Source organism: Salvelinus namaycush, chromosome 21 (assembly GCF_016432855.1).
Source record: "Salvelinus namaycush isolate Seneca chromosome 21, SaNama_1.0, whole genome shotgun sequence".
Lineage (NCBI taxonomy): Eukaryota > Metazoa > Chordata > Actinopteri > Salmoniformes > Salmonidae > Salvelinus > Salvelinus namaycush.
In genome coordinates, this window is record NC_052327.1 from 50393687 (window position 1) to 50417380 (window position 23694).

Consider the following 23694-nt stretch of genomic DNA (forward strand, 5'->3'; position numbering starts at 1 on the left):
AGTAAAGCTGAGAGGAACGCTCTGTCCTCAGATGGCTGGCTCGCCCTTTGTGATGCGGCTTTCAGCAATGAGCCTCTGTGTGTAATGTCATGTTTTATCCATCCATACCTACTGCACTCTCATAGCTCACACAAGACCGTACCTTGACTTTCTCCGTCGTAACAATCGCCGCAATAGGGCTAACGAATGAATGAGGGCTTTTATTTTGCGCGCAACTTGGACATCTTCACCGTGTGCTCGTCTCGTTTCCATGACGATTTCAAAATCAGGTTGACTGAAAGCGAGTTACTGTTGGCAAAACGAATGTATCTAAAGTGGATCCATTTTATCGGACTGGACTAATGGACTTCCTAAGAATTCGATGGAAACTATTGAGTCCTTATTTGTCACTCATGGAAAAGGACTAATATACTATTTTCGGCCATGCCACAATGGTTATAATTCTGGTCTTGCTATTGGTGAATGTATTACACCCCAGTCACCAAAAGCCTCGTTCTTCTTCGGTGGTAAGGACATCTACTCCGCAGAGTGTCGGTGGGCAGAGCTGTGGCCTGAGGCAGCGCAGGGATGCTGTGGGGCGCGGAGGAGTGTATGAGCACCTTGGGGGAGCACCGAGACACAGAAAGCTGTACTGTGCCACAAAATATCACTTACAAATACATCCCAATGGGAAAATAGATGGGACCCTGGAGGAGCATAACCCTTTCAGTGAGTACAGTATAATTTGCGCTCTTATTTCTGCCTTGTTATATGCTATGCATATATTGAAGTTTACGTTCAGCCACTATAGAGGGTAACGCCCAACAAGAATAGTCCCACGGTATACATGATTGGAAATAGTTTTCAAGTAGACATTCATGATTTTTCAGTTAAAACAGAGCTCTGTTTTACTTCTTACAAGTCGCGTGCATTATTACGGGGGTCGTTCCTACTAGCCACTATGCATTGGTAATTTGGTAGTCTACATTGGAGTGACCAGAAGACTACCTGATGATGTAAAGTGTTACTGAAGTCTAACTAAAATCCATACAACATTGTTGCTGCATCCAACACAACTGTAGTCGTATCTACGTTATGATAACATTGTTATTACACTGACATAAGTATCACTTGTCATTCCATGAAATGACAATGAATTAACTTTTTTTTTTAATTGACTAAATTGTTTTCCAATTTAGGTATATTGGAGATCACAGCAGTGGATGTGGGACTGGTGATGATTAAAGGACTGTTCTCCGGGAGATATCTGGCCATGAACCAAAAAGGACGACTACATGCATCTGTAAATGAGACATGATCTCTGAGATCTTTCTTTGTCCTCCCTCTGTTCTTCTCTCTCTCTCTCTCTCTCTCTCTCTCTCTCTCTCTCTCTCTCTCTCTCTCTCTCTCTCTCTCTCTCTCTCTCTAATAATTGGATAATTGACTACCATTCATATACAGCCTCATTTCCATTGTGCACAGTGTTACATTTGAAAAATCTTTATTTGGTTTCAACTGAAGTCATTTTGTTCTCAGGCTGCCTTCACCCAGGAGTGTGAGTTCATGGAGCGGATCCATGAGTTAGGCTACAACACCTACGCCTCCCGCCGCTACCGGACAACTCCACACTCCACCTCAACAGGAAGTAGGCGAAGGGTGAGCGCTGGGAGGCTGTGGTATGTGTCAATCAATGGAAAGGGCCAGCCGAGGCGGGGCCTGAAGACCCGAAAGACAGAGAAGGCCTCCCTCTTCCTGCCTAGGGTCCTGGGCAACGAGGACCATGACATGGTTCACCTGTTGATCAACAGTAGTCTGGGGTACAGGCAGACTGCCCTCAGACTCACAGGGGAAACAGGGCAGAGGAGATAGAGATGTGTCCATCTCCAGGGAGCTTGATGACAAGTCTCACTTGTCAGACACGTGGACTGTGGGAAGAGCATGACTGGTGACTGAGAGATACAAGCTCCCCCTGCTCTAATTTAAACCGGCATAATGATACTGTCCTGTGAATAAAGTGATCCGTGTCTTGAATATAATGTATCTTTGTACTCTTATTGTTAACTCACATTATCGGAAGTACATGCAGTTAATGTCCTGTATTTTTCTTGATGACCATTTCATAGGAAGATGTCTGGAAGGATGCATGTGGATTTACACAATAATATAATGTACAAAAAAGCACTTGTACAATCAATGGTATATTGTCCTCTGTGACTCAGTTGGTAGAGCTTGATGCATGCCAGGCCAGGATTGTGGGTCCCATCCTGATGTACGTTACTTTGGGTAAAAGTGTTTGCAAATGATAAATAGTATGTATATTACCATTGTGGTGTTTATTTATTTGCTTTTTATATCATAAACACATTTTCATTCAAAATTGCTTTTGCATTGTCTTTCTACTGGTCTATATAACTCAAGTTTCATTAATCATGGCAGTCTAGATTTTTATTTAAGAATTAGGCTAATAGTCTAGAGTTTTGAGGAATTATCGGGCTGCCTGTGTAAACGCAGCCTTTGGGTTCTATTTTCAAGGGGTAGCATCGGTTCTGTTCATTAGTAGACACTGCACCCTAGCGGCAGCAAGTAAAACCACTTCTCTTCAGACGTTCTGTTCATTAGTAGACACTGCACCCTAGCGGCAGCAAGTAAAACCACTTCTCTTCAGACGTTCTGTTCGCATTAAATTACATTCCAAGAGAGTAACTGTACTCTTTAAAATAAATATTTTAAGCTATTATTAGTTGACCAATTTCCCAATGACAACAGAAACATAACGAAAGGAGCACAGCTCATTCGTTATTGGAGTATTGATAAGGAAGACAGTTGTAGGGCCTACTAATCTCAGTAAGGTAGTCATAAATCACTTTCTTACAAAATCAATGTATTTTATTATTTGAAATTACTGAAACAAGTGACGGACTGTGGCTTTAACATACATTGTTTCACAGCCTGTGAAAAGTTAAACAAAGACATCCTGGATGCGGCACCCCGTCCAGCATCGATCGGACTATAACGCAAAACCACGTGGCTAAAATGCAGTACCATGGAGAGCAGCTGGAAACGCGTATGTATAGGCTAGAATTCAGAAGCCTGAAATTATTATTCATATTTTATCTCTTGCGTGATACGATATGGGTAAATATCAACAAACAACCGATCTAATAAAAATAACAATCTAAAAGACTGTGTTGAAGTTTGATTCTTGCAAAGTAATTAATTACCTAAACCTGAAGATTTTCAGACTTTTTTTCAAGTATCAAATAAAATAAGTAGGCTATCTAAATATCAGACTAAAGGCTAATATCTTTCTTGGGACATGAGTTTGCGGTTAAACATTTACTCTGAACCGATTCCTAAGCAATATTGTTTGAAGTTTAATACCAAAAACACATTTTAAACATCAAATAAAGTTAAGTATATTTGAGACTTTTGCCAAAGTAATGGACCGTTTTGACTTAAACTCAGGACCACGTTATATCAAAAGTAAATATAGATTGATCAGTGGAGGCTGCTGAGGGGAGGACGGCTCATAATAATGGCTGGAAAGGAGATAATGGAATGGCACCAACACATGGAACCCCTGAGTTTGATGTATTTGATACAATTCCACTCATTCCACTCTAGCCATTAAAATGAGCCTGTCCTCCCCAATGAAGGTGCCACCAACCTCCTGTGGATTTAATATAGCTTCTTACATGGCCCTCAGTCTTTGTTTTATGCATAATTTAACAACAATTAGCCGCAATTTTTCCACCAGTAATTCGCCAGCTTGAAATAATGAAATCATGTTTGTGAACAGGTGCAAAAGTCGCTGCGCCTCACGCCCCAATTGACACATCTATGTCATTCCGGTTGTGTATTACACTGGCAAAGTGGCAATAGGCTTTCCAAGGTGTGGACGGTCACACATAGGGTTCAAACCTCGAGCAAAGCTTTGATATGAACTTTTATTTAACTTTTATGGACGTGCATTGATATTGCATGGGTGTTTTGCGCATCACTGGCCACCATGGACCAGAAGTTGAGTCTAATAATGGACATCTCCAACATCCTGTGCGTAAAGCATTGGAACCTTGTGCGTAGTCGCTTGGTACAGTCTGGGTGTTTTACATTGTGTTTAGCTGATCAGATGAACAGAAGATTACTGTATCAGATTACTGTACATCCCTCATCCCCATGGCAGGAGGCTTGGGTTGATAATGTCACCAACCTTTTTATGATGCTAAAGTATTTGTCTTGCATCAAAATAATACAAATATAACCTTATTGTTGATATTGTTCTATTTAAATAATAGTTTTCTGTCCGCCTGTCTCTTATTTCCATTATTTTAAAAGTAGGAAATTCCACTAAAGTGCTGTTGTTTTCCTGTTATGGTTTCATTTATAGCACTGTCTACTGTGCAACAGTCTGCTGGCTTTTCAGCTTCCTATTCTGCATCCTGCAATACATTTGTTTTATTTCAGACGATATCGGAGGAAGTTTTAGACAACGATCACATGCGTAATTCATCCTGTCGCCTGGACACACATTGAGAAGCCTGGGAAGAGCAAGATAAAGACACTATATACAGGCTGGGCAAAACGTTTTTATATAGGTTACATGTGTCAGCTCACACTAACATTAAAGTCAATACATCAACCAAACGCATTGAATTGCTTGCCCACCGCCACTCCGATATCAAAGTGCACAAGAAAGGGAGGTGGTTTTCTAATGACTTTGCGTCGAAGGTTACTCCGACTCTAAGAGTTGAGAGCAACATTTTGGTACAGTAGGTGGCGTGTGATGTAATTTCGGAGCACATATAAGTATCGCCAGGAGAGGAGATACATGGCCATGTCCTGCAACACGACTGACAACACACAACTCCAACACAAAGCAACTCGGAATAGAGTAATACAAAACAAACAGCGGAGCCATTGAAGTAGCCTACAGAAAAGACTTAATGCAGACTCAGAAATAAGTTAACTTTTTCACTGGATAGACTAGTGAGGCTCACTGAGTCCCACAGTCTCCACAACTTGTTTTTGTCAACCCGTGAGCACCACGGACAGGGGAAAGGGGATTTGGGGAATTGTAAAACCTCTTCAAACACGTGAGACAGCACTGACCGACCGCACAGGGATGTCTGTCCACGCGTCCTGGATACCAGTACCGCTGCTGGTGTGGGGACTAGTGTGTACCTCAGTGCGCACTGCCCCGTTCGCGGGTAGGCAGACCGACACTCCAGAGCGCCACTGGGAAACGCTCTACTCTCGCTCACTGGCTCGAAACCCATGGGAAAAAAGAGAAATCAACCGAGACGGTGACTATCTTACAGGCATCAAAAGACTTCGGCGTCTATACTGCAATGTCGGCATTGGGTTTCATATTCAAGTTTTACCAGACGGAAAGATAACTGGAATACATAACGAAAACAGATACAGTAAGTTCATTTTCATGCTTTTATTGAACCCATCATCTTTGCGCAAATTGTTTGATGCCCCTCTCTTGGTCTGCAACCTGTTTGTGCCATGCGCCACCACTTTGGAACTTCATATTATGGGATCGAGTTGTGTGAATGGGCACCATGCCAACTTGAGCATAATACTGTGTTTAGATTAGGCTACTAGCGAATTGACGTCACATGGATGTTAGTGTTATTGTCCCATGTGACTACAGTGGAAGGATGCAACGGTGTGTTTTAGCCAAGAGTGATTTTTCATTTCGGCTTCTTTGCAAGGCTTTGATTATTAATGCGCCTCCTTGAACAATTTTCGCAGGTCTTAAAAAAAAAAAAAGGCTTCGGGACATGTTTCTGAGATGTCAAAAGGAATCAGGGATGATACCAGATCTGAGAATAGAGGGGGGAGGGGGGGGGCGCCCCAAACACACTCACTTTAAAATGTACTATTTTATTTAAAAAATTATATTTAAAAAATCTCTCTAACCAAGTGGATTATTTATCTTTAGGCTCCCCTACTGGTATATATAAAACAGTTTAGAACTAACAGTTTATAACTATAACTACATTAGAGTATATATATATAACTTTTTCTAAATCACAAAATATTAGATCAAAATGCCTCAAAATCGTTTCTTTGGAGTGACTTAAAAAGTTGATATGACACAGATGAAATGTTTAATTGAGCAAGACTAGTAGCATCCAGGGAAAGTGTTGAAAAAATAACATAAAGGGGTTTCTGTGAGAATTACAGGAGGGGAGCGTTTAACCGTTGGCTATCAATATATTGGTGTGATATTAGGTCAGTTGTTTTCCATTATATATATTTTTATTTAACTAGGCAAGTCAGTTAAGAACAAATTCTTATTTACAATGACGGCCTACCCCAGCCAAACCTGGACGGCGCTTGGCCAATGGGACTCCCATTCACAGCTGGATGTGATGCAGCCTGGATTCAAACCAGGGACTGCAGTGACACCTCTTGCACTGAGATGCAGTGCCTTATATCACTCGGGAGCCCGGGTATTATGGAGAATAGACTAGTCATCATCCAGTAGTGTATAAAGTCAGGACCCATTGGAAAATATGGACTATTTTCCTCTTCTTTCCTCACAAATGAGTCTATGAGAATAAGTATTATTATTTTTTAAACAATCCTCAAATAGAGCCAGAGAGACAAGACAAAGTTTTTATTTAATTTTTTTAATCTTGTTTTATTGTGCAAGCCCAATGTAGGCAATTTAATCAAAAGTCCAACCTGTTACTGGGTACTTGACTGAAAGGAAGTCTATATCATATTTAGCCTGGGCCTACTCGATGCTCCAATTCATCACCTAGTATCAAGGGAGGCATCATTTCCTTGCAGGATGTTCCAGCACCAGTTTGAACAGAGACCTAAACAGACCTGTCTACTACAGTTGTCCTTATCTTCTCCATCTACTTTTACAACACAATGGATTATAAACAACTTCGTTTTGGTGTAGATAAGTACAGTGTAAACATAGCAGTGATATTCTTTGTCTCATTTCAGGTCTCCTTGAGATATCACCTGTGGAGAGAGGGGTTGTGACGCTCTTTGGCGTCCGAAGTGGTATGTTTCTGGCCATGAACAGCAAAGGGAAGCTGTATGGATCTGTAAGTGGACATGACATGTTTTCTGGGATGTATTTCTGCGTCACACCATACTTTGCTTCATGAGAGATCTCCACAGCAAAATGATAGTCAATGTCTTGGCACGCCTGTACATGTTCTGTAGCTTATGAACGTCATAGTACACTAGGCCACAGATGCATTCAATACAAGGTGTAGACATTTCCTTTCCCTAGGCTCCATGACATGTACAGTAGCCTACATGGTAATATGGAATTGTCAAAAAAATCCCAAGTGTTGAGATTGACATGCGTGATTGGGGTCATTTGGCCAACAGAGCTTCGTTATAGTCTACTGTACATTGGATTATTTTAAGGTAAATATTAACCTCTCTTCTCTCATCCCTTCTCCAGGGTCATTACAATGATGAGTGCAAGTTCAAGGAGAATCTCTTGGCAAATAACTACAATGCTTATGAGTCAGCAGCTCACCCAGGGATGTATATTGGACTGAGTAAGACTGGCAAAACCAAAAAAGGAAATCGAGTTACACCAGCTATGACAGTGACACACTTCTTACCAAGGATCTGAATGACTCCAATGAGACTGTACCTTCAACAAGGGTAGAGGAGAGAGACTGGAAACAATGCACTTTCAAATGTTTTTCTAGAGTGAGATATTTAAGTTATTTATTTATGATTCCTGAGAATGTTTATATTTTGGGAAAGTGGAGTAATGTAGAAAGAGGGGATGAATAATGACAATTGTTTTGTTTTGTGTGCTGCTATAAGTGTCTTAAGATGAATGCTTTTTTTTTAAGAGTAAAATTGATTTAGCACTTTTTTAAAGAACTGTTGTGCAGCAAAGGTTGTGCAGTAAGCATTGTTATCCTACTTGTACTGCTTTTAAAGGAATTGGAGACCCACGTTTGTCAGATTTGTGTCTCGGGCATCAAAAAGGAAGATGATGATGGCAGGTCCAAACCATTCAGCTCAGTACTGGTCCCATTATTTTTTCATTCCTAATTGATTTAGTGTTTTACTACCTCATTATGGAGAAGCAAGGAGGGATTGTGTTGTTGTTTGTTCAGTGTCATTTATGTTGTTTTGTCTTTCTGAGCATGACATACAGTATGACGCAACCACGCTTCTACGCTTTACAACTTAGCCGACACTGGATATCACTGATGAGATTGAATAGAGAGGAACCTAATCAGAGAGAGGGAATCGGAGTTTAGATGGCACATCTGTTAACCCTGGTCCGAGGTTTAACTATATTTTTGTTGTATGCATGTATGGTAAAAACTCTTTCATAAATAGCAAATGCACACACAAATGAGTGGACCCTCCTCTACTGCCACATTAGTGATTATTATAACTTTATATACATATATAAAGTTATCAATGACATTGTCACGTTGTAAGGTTTCCTGTATTTCAAATATATGTCTTGTTGTACTCAATGCCTGCTATGTGCAAATGAAACCAAGAAGAATGTCATTTCTTGTTTGGCACGGCGGATGCAGAAAATGTACATGAACTGAAACAGGGCTCTATTCAGTCTGGATCGCTGAAGCATGACAAATTGCCCAATGGAAATATAAAGTTAATTTCAGATTTAGCCAACATACTGATGTAGGATCTTAATTTGAGCCAGTTTGATACAGCAGGACAATAATCCTGCAGCAATAGGAAATGTGAATTGTTATTTTGATTATAATTAATGAACTTTTTTGTAGGTGTTGATGCATTTTTCGTAAGGGAACTTCAGAAGACTTTTTAAACCTCAAATACGCTAAAAGTTTAAAATGTCTTGCATTGCAGGAAAGGGTGGTCTAATTAAGATTCTACATCTCTATGCAATGTTTAATGTGAGTGCAGTCTCCGTTAACGCGGGGAATTTGCTTTTAAATTTCAATCACACTTTATTAACGCTGAACTTCCATGGTACGGATTGAATAGAGCAGTAGATGTGTCTCTTACTGTGGTCATTAATATTATCCCTTGTGATATTCTGCGTTCAGTTCAAAATTATGTTATGTCCCCTTATGTTATGCATTTCATGTAGCCTATACAGTATGTATCAACATTATGTCTGTAGTTTTATACAGGTCCTGTTCAACATTATGGTGTATGTGCAGTGCATATTATCAAATTACTTTAGGAAAGTAAATAAATTGTGTTCGACAGCATAACAACTTTGAGTTATGGATTGTTCCAGAAAGCAGTGCATTGACAAGTAGAGACTGAAACCAACTCTGCACCACCCTATCAAGCTAATACTCAAGTTCAAGTCAACCTAAAAACAAATGCTGTGTCTGTGAATAATGCCAACTTCTCTCGATAGTTTACAAACACAGTACCAGTCAAAAGTTTGGACACACCTACTCATTTAAGGGGTTTTCAGTATTTTTACTATTTTATACATTGTGGAATAATAGTGAAGACATCAACACTATGAAATAACACATATGGAATCATGTAGTAACCAAAAACATGTTAAACACACCCAAATATATTTTATATTTAAGATTCTTCAAAGTAGCCACCCTTTGCCTTGATGACAGCTTTGCACACTCTTGGCATTCTCTCAACCAGCTTCATGAAGTAGGCACCTGGAATGCATTTCAATTAACAAGTGTGCCATGTTAAAAGTTAATTTGTGGAATTCTTTCCTTCTTAATGCATTTGAGCCAATCAGTTGTGTTGTGACAAGGTAGGGGTGGTATACAGAAGATAACCCTATTTGGTAAAAGACCAAGTCCATATTATGGCAAGAACAGCTCAAATAAGCAAAGAGACACGACAGTCCATCATTGCTTTGAAAGAATCTTCAAGTGCAGTTGCAAAAACCATCAAGCACTATGATGAAACTGGCTCTCATGAGGACCACCACAGGAAAGGAAGACCCAGAGTTACCTCTGCTGCAGAGGATACGTTTTTTAGAGTTAACTGCACCTCAGTTTGCAGCCCAAATAAATGCTTCACAGAGTTCAAGTAACAGACACATCTCAACATCAACAGTTCAGAGGAGACTGCATGAATCAAGCCTTCCTGGTTGAATTGCTGCAAAGAAACCACTACTAAAGGACACCAATAAATAATAAGAAGAGACGTGCTTGGGCTAAGGACAGTGGAAATCTGTCCTTTGGTCTGATGAGTCCAAATTTGAGATTTTTGGTTCCAACCGCCGTGTCTTTGTGATGTGCGGATGATATTAATTTGTGTTTCGCACCGTGAATCATGGAGGAGGAGGTGTTATGCTGTGGGGGTGCTTTCCTGGTAACACTGTCAGTGATTTATTTAGAATTCAAGGCACACTTAACCAGCATGGCTACTACAGCATTCTGTAGCGATAAGCCATCCCATCTGGTTTGCGTTTAGTGGGACTATCATTTGTTTTTCAACAGGACAATGACCCAACACACCTCCAGGCTGTGTAAGGGCTATTTGACCAAGGAGACTGATGGAGTGCTGCATCAGATGACCTGGCCTCCACAATCACCCGACCTCAACCCAATTGAGATGATTTGGGATGAGTTGGACTGCAGAGTGAAGGTAAAGCAGCCAACAAGTGCTCAGCATATGTGGGAACTCCTTCAAGACTGTTGGAAAGCATTCCAGGTGAAGGTGGTTGAGAGATTGCCAAGAGTGTGCAAAGTTGTCATCAAGCCAAAGGGTGGCTACTTTGAAGAATCTCAAATATAAAATATGTGTGTTATTTCATAGTTTTGATGTCTTCACTCTTATTCTACAATGTAGAACATTGTAAAAAATAATGAAATACTCTTGAATGAATAGCTGTGTCCAAACTTTTGACTGGTACTGTATATAAAATAGACACATATCACAGATAATTTGTCCATACCAATGATTCACAGCACTTGTGGAATTCAGAAAGCTCTTTCAAGTAGGCCTATTGATTGGGGCAATAGATAGCCTGGGGGACCTAGGCCTATCAGACGCTCCCATAACAAGAACATGTTACGCAGTGTGCTCTTGTGAAAGATGACTCATAAGGATACAGCTCAGACTTCAAACTATGACGCTTCGGTGTGTCACACTAAATAATCGGGGTTGCCCAAAAATGACAGTGTTGGAATGCATTCTCAAAAAAGACAGAAAGTGAACGAAACGATTAATAATGGCGATGAATAACGGATTGTATTATCTTACTCCCCCCTGTAATTTAAACTCACTTACAGACCTGCAAAAGATTTAACAGCAGCACTTTAAGTTAGACTTTAAATCCAGACTGATTTCAGTCTCATTTCGTATCTGTTTCAGTGAAAGAATGGTGAAACGTGGCATGATTAAATCTGAAATTCCAGGCTAATTATCAATGACACTTCAACAGAGAAATCCAAGTCCACGCTGCTTAGGTTACTGAGCGGTAACCAGATCACTGAGACGAAAGGGTAATTTGCATACTTGTATTTATCACTGTGTTGAGAGCAGATTAACACGCTAAAAGCCTGCTGCATTCACACTTCTCTAAAGTGGTAACGCTGCGGAAATCTCATCAGTAAAATTGGCCATGCTAACAGGGATAAACATGACTAGACTGTTTTACTTGTAGCTGGCTGAGACAGCGTGAATGGAGGACAAAGCAGTAGCCAATCCGAGAGTGTGATTTCAATGAATGAATGTACTGTGTGTCAGGAGAGCATCAGTCCTGCCTCCTCGTTTGGCTCCACTCAGCCTCTATACATGCTCTGCTTGCCTGGATTAACCCGCCATTCACTATAGAGACAGACATTCAGAACTTTAACAAAGTGCTTAGCCCATGTAAGTTAGTCTTCTGACATGCTAAATCTAAGGTGGCTCTAAGATGCAAAGTAGCAACCCGGGAATTAGTTTTTCTACTTTAGTAGCTAGAATCATAAGATCACAGAAGGTAGTGGCTTATTAGGTAAAAACAGGTGTTGTATGTGTCCACTCCCCACACTAACATGTTAGGCCTCCTCTTCCAAATGCTTCCCCCATAAAGATGACAGTACGCTGATACCCTCCCAGCCGAGATCTGTCTTGCAGCTGAGAGGACCTATAAAATCGGTGTCATTTCCGCACTAATTGCACTATCATCATCAAAACCAATATTTGCGCATCGCTCGCGTGCTACTCCTACATTGAACAGCTCACCTCAAGGGTCTGCTTTATGCCCAATGGTCATTTCATGTCCTTCAGATGTACAAAGGTCCCAGCAAACTCCAGACAATCCAGGAAACCGACAACGATGTGTGTGATAACCGAAAGTGTATTGATTGATAGTAATTGAAAGGGGGTTAAACATCCCAGCCAGGCAATGGCAGGCTAGATGATAGCTTTTTGCTAGCTATTTTCATGTGATGTGTTCCACTCTCCTTTGCACTTTGCAGTGCTAACACACACACACACACACACACACACACACACACACACACACACACACACACACACACACACACACACACACACACACACACACACACACACACACACACACACACACAAACACAGTGGTTGTGGTTGTTTGTAGGCTTGTGTGGTCTTAAGTGAGTCTATGATCGTATGCTATCCATTTGTATTTATTGTATGCTGCTCTTTCTATGCCATTTTAATACATAAGTTCTCCTAACCTGCTGCGTAAGTTCTCCTAACCTAATCTGTAAGTTGTCCTAACCTGCTGAGCATGTTCTCCTAACCTGCTACATAAGTTCTCCTAACCTGCCACGTAAGTTCTCCTAACCTGTTGCGTAAGTTCTCCTAACCTGCTACGTAAATTCTCCTAACCTGCTCCGGAAGTTCTCCTAACCTGCTACGTAAGTTCTCCTAACCTGCCACGTAAGTTCTCCTAACCTGCTGCAGAGGTTCTCCTAACCTGCTGCGTAAGTTCTCCTAACCTGCTACGTAACTTCTCCTAACCTGCTAAGTAAGTTCTCCTAACCTGCTACGTAAGTTCTCCTAACCTGCTACGTAGGTTCTCCTAACCTGCCACGTAAGTTCTCCTAACCTGCTAAGTAAGTTCTCCTAACCTGTTAAGTAAGTTCTCCTAACCTGCTGAGTATGTTCTCCTAACCTATCTCCTGCTTAAGTTCTCCTAACCTGCTGCATAAGTTCTCCTAACGTACCTGCTATGTAAGTTATCCTAACCTGCTCTGTAAGTACTCCTAACCTGCTACGTAAGTTCTCCTAACCTGCTGCATAAGTTCTCCTAACCTACCTGCTGCGTAAGTTCTCCTAACCTGCTGCATAAGTTCTCCTAACGTACCTGCTATGTAAGTTATCCTAACCTGCTCTGTAAGTACTCCTAACCTGCTACATATGTTCTCCTAACCTGCTGCGTAAGTTCTCCTAACCTGCTGCATAAGTTCTCCTAACCTACCTGCTGCGTAAGTTCTCCTAACCTGCTGCATAAGTTCTCCTAACGTACCTGCTATGTAAGTTATCCTAACCTGCTCTGTAAGTACTCCTAACCTGCTACATATGTTCTTCTATCCTGCTGCGTAAGTTCTCCTAACCTGCTGCGTAAGTTCTCCTAACCTGCTGCAGAGGTTCTCCTAACCTGCTGCGTAAGTTCTTCTAACCTGCTACGTAAGTTCTCCTAACCTGCTGCGTAAGTTCTCCTAACCTGCTGTTTAAGTTCTCCTAACCTGCTGCGTAAGTTCTCCTAACCTGCTGCGTAAGTTCTCCTAACCTGCTGTGTAAGTTCTCCTAACCTGCTACATAAGTTCTCCTATCCTGCTATGTAAGTTCTCCTAACCTGCTACGTAAGTTCTCCTAACCTGCTACATAAGTTCTCCTAACCTGTTACGTAAGTTCTCCTAACCTGCTACATAAGTTCTCCTAACCTGTTACATAAGTTCTCCTAACCTGCTACATAAGTTCTCCTAACCTGCTATGAAAAGTAACTTGTGTCTGTCCTATGCACTGTATATGAGAGACATAAAAAACATCAGGAAACTATCTTTATTTACTTTCTTTCATTTTTTAAACTGGTACTAGGGACCTTCAGATGAGTCTTTAGAGGCTTGTGGTCGTCCTAGGGAAGACTATTGTGTTAGTGAGAGTCTCAGCTTTCCACAGAGGGGTTATTATATTAGTGTGTAGGCCAAACCGTTTCGGACGCTACAGACGTTTTCGTGAGAAGACCTATTTTCGGGATGTCTCATGGTCTGACAAACACTGCTCTAGCCGATATCGGCGGACGCAGTGGATTGAGACGCAGCCCATGCAACAAAAAAAACGTTATATCTCTCTAGCTTAAACAGACGGATTTTGATGGGGATTTTTTATTATGTTAATTCGATTTACGGCGGGGCACGGAAATTGTAGGGCAAAGGTTAAACTAAGCATTTGTCTTAAAATTTAGCTCCCACTTAATCTTCCTATACTACTGTGAGTGAATGAATCTTCCTCTGCCTCTACTGCTGTGACTGACTTATTCTTCCTCTGCCTCTACTGCTGTGACTGACTTATTCTTCCTCTGCCTCTACTGCTGTGACTGACTTATTCTTCCTCTGCCTCTACTGCTGTGACTGACTTATTCTTCCTCTGCCTCTACTGCTGTGACTGACTTATTCTTCCTCTACCTCTGCTGCTGTGACTGACTTATTCTTCCTCTACCTCTACTGCTGTGACTGACTTATTCTTCCTCTACCTCTACTGCTGTGACTGACTTATTCTTCCTCTACCTCTGCTGCTGTGACTGACTTATTCTTCCTCTACCTCTGCTGCTGTGACTGACTTATTCTTCCTCTACCTCTACTGCTGTGACTGACTTATTCTTCCTCTACCTCTGCTGCTGTGACTGACTGTCAGGGGAGCCTTTGACTATTCATGGTCCCATTAATGTCTAATGTCTCAGCATCCATGATTGTTGAATCCATTAAATAGACAGGGGTTTTTATTCCCCTCTTTATCCTCCTTTAACAAACACACCGACTCTGCTTTTGGGAGACAGCGATAGGCTCAGTGCCGGGAAGCAGTCTCCAGGACAGGGCTCATGTCTTATTCTCTGTTATGGCCTTCAGGCTTGAGCAAATAGGAGAAGAGCTGTGGGAGGATCGTGAGTACACCACAGAGAGGGGGTTTGTGGGTATGGTAGTTTAGTAGGAGGTCAGATTTGCTACTAAAGACTCATATAGTTCAGCGACTTTCTGGACCATGTATGAAATGTCTGTAGACACGGGAGCGTAAAACAATGCAATGCTTTGGTGAATCCAGTATGACTTCAGGGGCTGGTTTTCCCGGACACAGTCCCCCATAACTTTCCTTTCAACATGTGTTTTGGGGACAGTAAGATACACCTATGTAATTTCTTCTTCAACACAAAATCCACTTGCCTTTTGACCACATTTAATTGAAGATTCACAAGACTGTGAATTAAAGCTGTACTCGATCCACACTGCATCTCATTTGACTCGTGTTAAAGGTTTACTCTCTAGATCTCAGAGCTTTGGTGTGATACTCCAGGCACAGCTAGTGTTTGGCTGTGCTGCTGTTTAGTCTGGCCCTGGCCTTTTATCTAGTCACTTCACCTTGGGCTAAAACAAAACACAGAGCAGATGGAAGTCTTTCTTTCCCTAAAGTCAGACCACCTTGCATATTATACTTAGCTATAGTACAATATTGAAGTGAATAATGACAGTGCAGTACCCCTAGCGGGTTTCAAACCCAGGTCTCCCAGCCAATAGCCATACTCGCTAACAACTGCTAATTATTCTTTTTTTTCATGGGGTTTGAAATATGATACAATTGCTTTGGGAACATATAAATATTTGTGTGACTGTGTTCTTTGTGAGTGAATGTCAAAGTAAAATGTTGTAGTATTGAATCCAGGCAAGTACTAAGCGAGTTTACTGTCCCGTTCGCAAGAAGCAATTCTCAATGCAAACAGAACATTAAACATCAAAGGGGAATTACTCATGGCCAGACATGAAAGAGCGCTCATTTAAGAGTGAAATCGCATGATATACAGTCAGGGCTGCAGTAAGATGCCACATGCTCCGGTCTGTTTGTCTGTAATCATTTCTAAGCACGTAATGGCCAGCCTTTTCTTTGCTAGGAATTCACAATCTGGGAAGTCGTAGCTTAGCTGTTCACCTGCTTCTCCTCCTTCTCCCTACAAACTAAATGGCCACTCATGTGAAAGTACTCATTTCCTATCTGGGCGTGCTCTGTAGAAGTGTGCGCATGTCTGCTCCTGCCCCGTGCAGCAATGGCGGCCCAGGCTTGGCCTGGGTCCATGGTGTGGCAGGCCCGGACCTGCAGCTGGGAGCCGAGTCCTAGCCTAGCAGAGCAAGGGATGTTTAGCCAGCGTGTTTGTGCCCCTGGTCTCCTTTGTAGAGCCAGCTGTGAGGTGTGTGTTTGGGACAGTGGTGCGGTGCGGTCCTGCAGATGTTTGACCATAAAGAGCAGCACTTCAAAAGGGCTGAGACATCCCCGGCTCCCCCCTCTCTACCCTCCCTCCTCCCTCCTCCCTCCTTCCGCTCCTGTCTTCTGGGACACAGCTCCAGACTGGAGGAGTTCAGAGATGGGAAACAATGCAGACTTGGGCCTTGTAATCAGAGGCCACCGACAGGTGTGAAGAGGAAAGGGCTAGTTCTGGACTGGAGAAACAAGTTTAGATGCACATCACTTTCTATGCTGTTGTCGCTCACATGATAGAGCGGACTGGCCAGGCAAGGCTTTACGTCTGTAAACTTTGGGCACCTTGAACTTGACTTCTACTTGCCTTCCCTCCTGGCCGTCCTGTTTCTGTCCAGGAACAACCTCTAGTAAAGCATTTGAAAACACCAGAACCTGAAACATAAAAAAATGATAAATGGATTAGCGTGTGTGAGTTAGGAAAGCTTATGTTAGTACTAACACTGGGTGTTTTATCAATATATACTGGGAACTGGATCAGCTAACATGTTTGCATTATCTATATAAGGATCCATTTTGTTCTGCTCTAACAATTACATGTAGGATCCATTTTGTGCTCTGACTTACATGAAGGATTCATTATATGCTCTGACAATTACCTGTGGGTAATTTAACCAAGGATTTAGACCTGTTAAACCCATCTGTTTGAAGCTCTTCAGATCCGCCACACAAACACTTGATTGCAGGGACCACAGAGGAAATGACTGGTTGGTGAGGACATTGGAAGTATTGGAAGTGTCAACACTGTTGCATTTACTGTGTTATTTCCTGTTAATTCTCTCTAAACTAGCCAAGTTCATATCTGACAGAATATAATGTGTTAGATTCAATCGGAACTTCGCATATACCAACAATAGTACAATGCGGGTTCCCCAGGGATCTGGCTTAGGGCCTTTACACTTTAGCTTACAGTATGTCATTTCTAATTGATCATAGTATCCTAGCGGTGGCATAGCGCCTGGTATAGTGTAACTGCTCAACCCTCCTGGAAGCTCCATTAAAGCCCCCACTAGTTGACGAGCCCCAGGTGACAAGCGGTATAGGCAGGACATAGGAGGGATGTGCACACCTCCAGTGTTTGTGTGATTAGAATCTTCTCTAGGGGGGAATAGAACAACTTCTGTTCTCAAAGGTCAGTCAGATTTCTACTGCATTCCTGCTACATGTTTTCACATTTCCAGTTGCTTTGTCAAACGTCCCCATTCTTCTCCTCTGGCACTCCCTCACAGTTGAGTTGGTGCTGCCAGGGCAATATGGCCATGAAATGTTACAGCTCAAACAGATTTCTCAGGCAGGCCGTGAATTTGTAAAACAAATAAACAGCTTGTACACTTCTGTAAGAAATTGAATGGTTCTTCTCCTTTTCAAATAGTTAAATAGATCGTTTCCAATAGAACATGAAACAATGGTTTCTTTTTCAACAAACGTCTTTATTTTTTCCTGATAAGGTCCAACATAAAGTGATGCCTAAGCACGCTCCTCTTGACCCAGGTTTGTTTCGCGGCATGGTCAGTGAGGTCGTTAAAGATAAATAAAATAAAAAATCCAACTTCATATTCATCATCTCCAGCACCACCGCAACATCCACATATGTGAAAATTGCTTGTTTCTGTGTTTTGTAGTAAAAAAAGATCGAGAAAGATAAGTGTTTACAATTACATAATCGATACGCATCGTGTGATTTTAACCAAGTATGAGTAGGCATTGCCTACTAATTGTCTACTAATTCGTTGATGATGTAAACACTTATCTTCTATATTTTGTACTACAATTTTCACAAACTGTATGTTGGGGTGGTGTTTGGAAATTATGAATATGAAGTTGAAAAATAGAGAAATGTACCTTTAAGATCACACGCCTTCATTTGACTGGCTCCTCCCTCTCGTCAGCGGTCTCGTTGACATCCACAGCTGAGTGTTGTCATGCCCGGGCCTCAGAGAGTCGTGCCCGGGGATAATACTCCTGTCCTGCCGCTAGACTCCTATCATAGAGAGAGAAGAAGTGATGGCTTCAGGGGGGGGAAACATCTCATCTCATTCATCAACGTTTCTGAGTTCAGGCCCTGCCCTAACTCAAAGATGTATCATATCTGATCTGTTAAGCATAAGAAGCCGTCTTCTTTCATTTAGCAGCCTCTTGATCAAACGCTTCACTCTCAGGTATCAGATCCAGCAAACATTTGGCTGCGACAGGGAACAAGGTACCGTATCAGTACATGAGGGCTCGCTATAAACAGGGGTATTATCGTTTCATAAATGATGTGGGACACTTGATTGTTGCTCAGGATTGACGTTGGTGGTAAAAGGGCTTTGAGTTTTTAGGTACTCTGTGAACTGTGACTACCTCAGACACTTCACTGTGCTTATGGTTCTTCATAATGCATAGGGCATTAGTTACAGTATATGAATGGCATTCATTTCACATATGACGAATAGATGCAGTGTTTAATCATTGGTCTCATAATCTACATTAACTCCTATTCCCGCTGTTTCCCTCCTTTTTACCTGAGTGCCTCCTCAGTGGCCTATGGGGGTTGATGTCAAATCAGGCAGAGACTATCGTTCCAAAAAGCTGCCGCAGCCTTATTACCCCATGGGAGCCTGAGATCAAACAACCTGTTATGGGAAGTCATTAAGCAGGAAGCGAGGTAGGCACACATTTTGTATCTGAATCAAACTTTACTCATGATTTAAGTCAACAGAATAGAGCACTCAGTGAAACTTCAGAAGGGGACAAACATGTGACATGGTTTCAGAGATTATAACATTAACATTCTTTTGTTATGGAATAACGTTTGATATCATTCAATCCCTTTGTGTTTGATGGAATAGTAGTACAGATCTTTAGTAACAAATTACGAATAACACATTGTCAGCATGTCCTACAACTATCCAACTTACATATAGCAGCGTATTCCCTTCCCGTGTTATCTGACAGTGAAACAAATTCTCAAAGACAATCTGAGGGGGAGTGAGCTGCAAAATAAACACTTTAAAAGTATTATTAGGGGAAATATACGTCAGCTTGTTGAGAGTTGCACTCTGGGGGAGGGGTGTTCTAATCATCAAACACACGAGTCATCAGTGAGTTTCTCAGCAGGTGAGCAGTGAGTTCTCTAGGTGTCTGTCCTGTCCTGTCTGTCTCTCTGTGGTGGAATGGGCTCTGGAGATCAGACACTACATCCACCCCAGTCTCTCTCTGTGTGTGTGTGTGTGTGTGTGTGTGTGTGTGTGTGTGTGTGTGTGTGTGTGTGTGTGTGTGTGTGTGTGTGTGTGTGTGTGTGTGTGTGTGTGTGTGTGTGTGTGTGTGTGTGTGTGTGTGTGTGTGTGTGTGTGTGTGTGTGTGTGTGTGTGACTGTGTGTGCGTGTGTGCGCGCGTGTGTGTGTGTGTGTGAATGTGTGAGCGTGTGTGTGTGCGTGTGTGTGTGTGCATGCATGTGTATCTCCCACCCACCTTGGAGTGACAATACATCTATACAGGCCAGGCTCACTCATCATCAGGAAGTGTTCCCTTACCCTCTGGGCAGATGAGCAAACTGTGCAATAAGATACGTCCTACACACTGGAAAACAAAACATGTGAAGTGGGTTGAGTCAGCGGATTGAGAGACACAAGGAGTCAGCCTGACTGAGGGCTTCTCCTGATGACTACACCTGTCAGCCCTGGTTCCATTTCCGCCTCCTGTTTTAGATCCTGTGGCTCTTGTGTTCATAAATCCAAAAAGATTCAAGGACTCGGTAGGTGAAGCAGTATAGTGACGGCCCTAAGCCATTATATAAAGGTCAAAAAAATCTAAAAAAATCTCTGTAACATGCTAAGTGGTGCATCTACCAGCACTAGTCAGAAAATTCACATCTTTAATTACTGAAGGAGTAGGCGTCATCAAAGGAGCTAGGATAAAATGGAACTGGGCCTCCTCAACTGGGCCGTCTCAACTGGGCCTCCTCAACTGGGCCTTCTCAACTGGGCCTCCTCAACTGGGCCTTCTCAACTGGGCCTCCTCAACTGGGCCTCCTCAACTGGACCTCCTCAACTGGGCCTCCTCAACTGGGCCTTCTCAACTGGACCTCCTCAACTGGGCCTTCTCAACTGGGCCTCCTCAACTGGGCCTTCTCAACTGGGCCTCCTCAACTGGGCCTTCTCAACTGGACCTCCTCAACTGGGCCTTCTCAACTGGACCTTCTCAACTGGGCCTCCTCAACTGGGCCTTCTCAACTGGGCCTCCTCAACTGGGCCTTCTCAACTGGACCTCCTCAAATGGGCCTCCTCAATATGTGATCTTCAAAGTGTGAGTAGCGTGTTGGTGCAGGAGCGGTAGCTCCCACACGAGGGCGATGTTGCGTGAGAACAGATTGAATAGAGACGGAATTTCAAAGGCTGCGTTTGTAGTGCCGCTCAGGCTCACCTGCAGAAGTGGACTAGATTTACAGGTAGGTAGACATGCATTCATGCTTATGCCCTGACATGCATGGAGTTAGATTTTTTTCTGCATGGGCCAATAGTGTAAATCACAGACCAAAGGTGTAATATGTATTCCCATTGACAAGCTTAGCACCCTTACCCAGGAGACCCTGTAACCAATAAGGGAGATTTTTGTGTGACAATAATTTAGAGCGTAACATGGAACGTACAGTATAGGACAAATGCCTTATACATGTATTACACCAGTATCCCACACACTGAGAATAGCGTGTCAATTTCCCATCAGCCTTGACAAAAACAGTCATCTTAAAAGGCTCTTTTAAGCCACCTTATTTACCTGCTTGTCCTCTGATAGGGAGCCCTTGAAAGGCAGAGCCGCTCCAGATAAGACACCGCGACATAACAATATATTCCTGGAGGAGCACTACACTTCAGAGACACCAGAGAGTAGGGGGCACAGATTACCTCAATGCTGGCTGCAGGAATGCCCATTTAAAGGAAGGTGTTTTGTCCTGTTCTGTTTAAGGATTTACCTGGAGAGCTTTGAACACCATGTACCTCAGTTTATTTTGCCAACTTTGTCCCAGCAATGCTCATTCTGCTTCATTTGAGTAGATTGGATTGGACTGAATTAGACTTAAAAAATGAGAAAATCATGAACGATTCAACAACAAACATGATCCTGGGTAGTGTGAGAATTAATTAAGGATCAAAAACACAGAAGGTGAGCAGATAAGAAGACAACTACAGTTCTAATCATCTAATCTACTGCTCCAAGGTTCAATGGGTTTTAAAAGATATCAGACATGTAGGTGTTGAAAGCAGTTCAACCGGTTAGTATAGTAAAATCAGTCACACATTAAATTACTTTTTGTGAGACTCCAAAGTTAGAAGGAAGACCCCATTGGGATAGTCTGGGTGCCATAACAGTTACCTAGCAAACATAATCCAGCAAAGTGCTGCCATCATCTGGGTAAAATAGAGAATCACAAGGTAGCAATGTGGCATAGTCTTTTCTCACTCTCTGCAGCCATTAGGAATGATTTCTGAAGCATGCATCTATATAGGTCTTATAGAAGGTTTATGATGACTTCATAAACTATTGAACATTTTTGTTTATTTAAAGTGTGACCCCAAATTCTACAGAAAGGTGGAAGTATGACAACAACCGTATTGATTGCCTTATTATCAGACTCAATCTCAATCTGCTCAATCTGTTCTGGACCCTCCAGCAGAGGGTGATATGACCCTTCCTCTGGGACCCTGTGACACCACATGCCACTACAGTTGGTTGAGAGTGAATGAGAGCCACAGAGGCTGTCTGCACAATGCTGCTGCCTGCCAGGCTGGTTTTGTCCTGATGCTGCTGGACAGCTGCCTTTCTGATTTTCCTTTTCCTAGAAGAGGCCTGGATCAGAACTCAGCAGGACAAAGCAGGCAGGGGCCAGCTGCCGAAAGGACAGCTGGCCTATAGCACTCTGCAGCAGGTGAGGATCGGACTGGCGGCATGAACTGAGGCCCACCGATAACATTGCTTTGCTCTCGCTCTCTCTTCTCTCACTCTCTCTCTCTCTCTCTCCGGTATCTCTATCTCTACTTCAAGGCTCCGCTCTGCAAACAAACAGCACTTCACGTCAAATGCTGCCAGCTTTACCGCTTGTAAACCTGTGTGCCAACGACCATGACCCTCTTCTTCATAATGCTATGTCAGTGGAAAATGCAAGAGCACAAAGTGGACAACTCTGAGAAGCACACTGTCTGTTAGAGCATTTTGTGTTGGTAAGAGAGTTCATTTAGAAAAGGAGAGAGAGAAAGCAGCATTCTCTAGAAAGCAGTATTCTAGACAAGCGACAGCTGATATCGAAAGTCGTCACATAAGAGGAAAACCCTGCAGTCGTTATACTGTAACTAATTTACACATCACAGCGTACATCCCTTTACAGACAACTCTTTATGGTTACTGTGTTAACTCTCTGGAGGACAGAAACTAAAAGCAGATTTACAATCTTACAAGCTAATGAAGAGGATAACGCTACTGCTCTCGCTACTGTTTGATAAATGACATTATGCAGTAAGAGGCTGGTTACTATAGCAGCTGTTCTATTGTGTGACGTAACAATGGTGGTGCAGTTTGACCTGAGGCACAATGCGGTTGGCTGACTGGCAAAGTAGTGCACTACAGATGTTGGATCTTAATTTGAGCCAGTTTGCTACAGCAGGACAATAATCCTGCATCAACAGGAATTGTGAATTATTACATGGACTATTTTTGGGGGGAGGGGTTGATACATTTTCTGTAAGGGAAAATCAAGTCTGAAGTTTCGAAGTGGAAATTACAAATTTCAGACGCCTTTTAATACCTCAAATATACTACAGGAAAATTCTCCTGCAACAGGTTGCTCAAATGAAGATCCTACATCATTCAGTAAGGAATAGGGTGGCATTTGGGATACGGTCTGGTGGTAGGAGGCAGGGGTACAGCATTGCTCTTCTCCTTCCACTGCCCTGGCCCATTCTTCACTGTTTGTCCAGCTCATGTTCACTGGCCTGTGAGAAAGGATTAGGGTTTCAGCCTTTCCATTCCTCTATACAGAACCCCCCTTCAAAAGCATTCCATGCATAACAAAATAGTATGTACTATGTCCCTCTCCTTCCTCTCTATTGCCCCCCTCCATCTCCCCCCCCCCCCCCCCCCCCCCATGTCTTTTCAACAAATGTTCCCCACTAGGTAGGAATCAAAATGAGAAAGACTTGTACAGCAGCATCATATCCATGCAATGTATTTACTTGACTTTTCTCACAGAGACCAGAGGCGTAGAGTATTTTCTTATTTTATGACAAAAAAACACAATATTGG

At 42.4% G+C, this 23694-nt stretch overlaps 2 protein-coding genes across 2 annotated transcripts; both read left to right on the forward strand.

Annotated features, from left to right (window-relative positions):
- Positions 1 to 431: 431 nt before the first annotated feature.
- Positions 432 to 1848, forward strand: LOC120065788 (fibroblast growth factor 3-like). Its single transcript, XM_039016843.1, has 3 exons — positions 432 to 708; positions 1179 to 1282; positions 1516 to 1848. The coding sequence occupies exons 1-3, from the start codon at positions 432 to 434 to the stop codon at positions 1846 to 1848; spliced, it is 714 nt and encodes a 237-aa protein (XP_038872771.1).
- Positions 1849 to 5101: 3253 nt separating this feature from the next.
- On the forward strand, positions 5102 to 7600 carry LOC120065783 (fibroblast growth factor 4B-like). Its single transcript, XM_039016836.1, has 3 exons — positions 5102 to 5402; positions 6952 to 7055; positions 7424 to 7600. The coding sequence occupies exons 1-3, from the start codon at positions 5102 to 5104 to the stop codon at positions 7598 to 7600; spliced, it is 582 nt and encodes a 193-aa protein (XP_038872764.1).
- Positions 7601 to 23694: the final 16094 nt, after the last annotated feature.

Bases quoted from the DNA above. Each gene is read 5' to 3' on its own strand.
- LOC120065788 (XM_039016843.1), top strand. From the start codon at position 432: ATGGTTATAATTCTGGTCTTGCTATTGGTGAATGTATTACACCCCAGT. The intron at 709-1,178 runs GTGAGTACAGTA...TTTCCAATTTAG, and splicing joins GGAGGAGCATAACCCTTTCA to GTATATTGGAGATCACAGCA. The intron at 1,283-1,515 runs GTAAATGAGACA...TTTTGTTCTCAG, and splicing joins AAGGACGACTACATGCATCT to GCTGCCTTCACCCAGGAGTG.
- LOC120065783 (XM_039016836.1), top strand. From the start codon at position 5,102: ATGTCTGTCCACGCGTCCTGGATACCAGTACCGCTGCTGGTGTGGGGA. The intron at 5,403-6,951 runs GTAAGTTCATTT...GTCTCATTTCAG, and splicing joins ACATAACGAAAACAGATACA to GTCTCCTTGAGATATCACCT. The intron at 7,056-7,423 runs GTAAGTGGACAT...TCCCTTCTCCAG, and splicing joins AAGGGAAGCTGTATGGATCT to GGTCATTACAATGATGAGTG.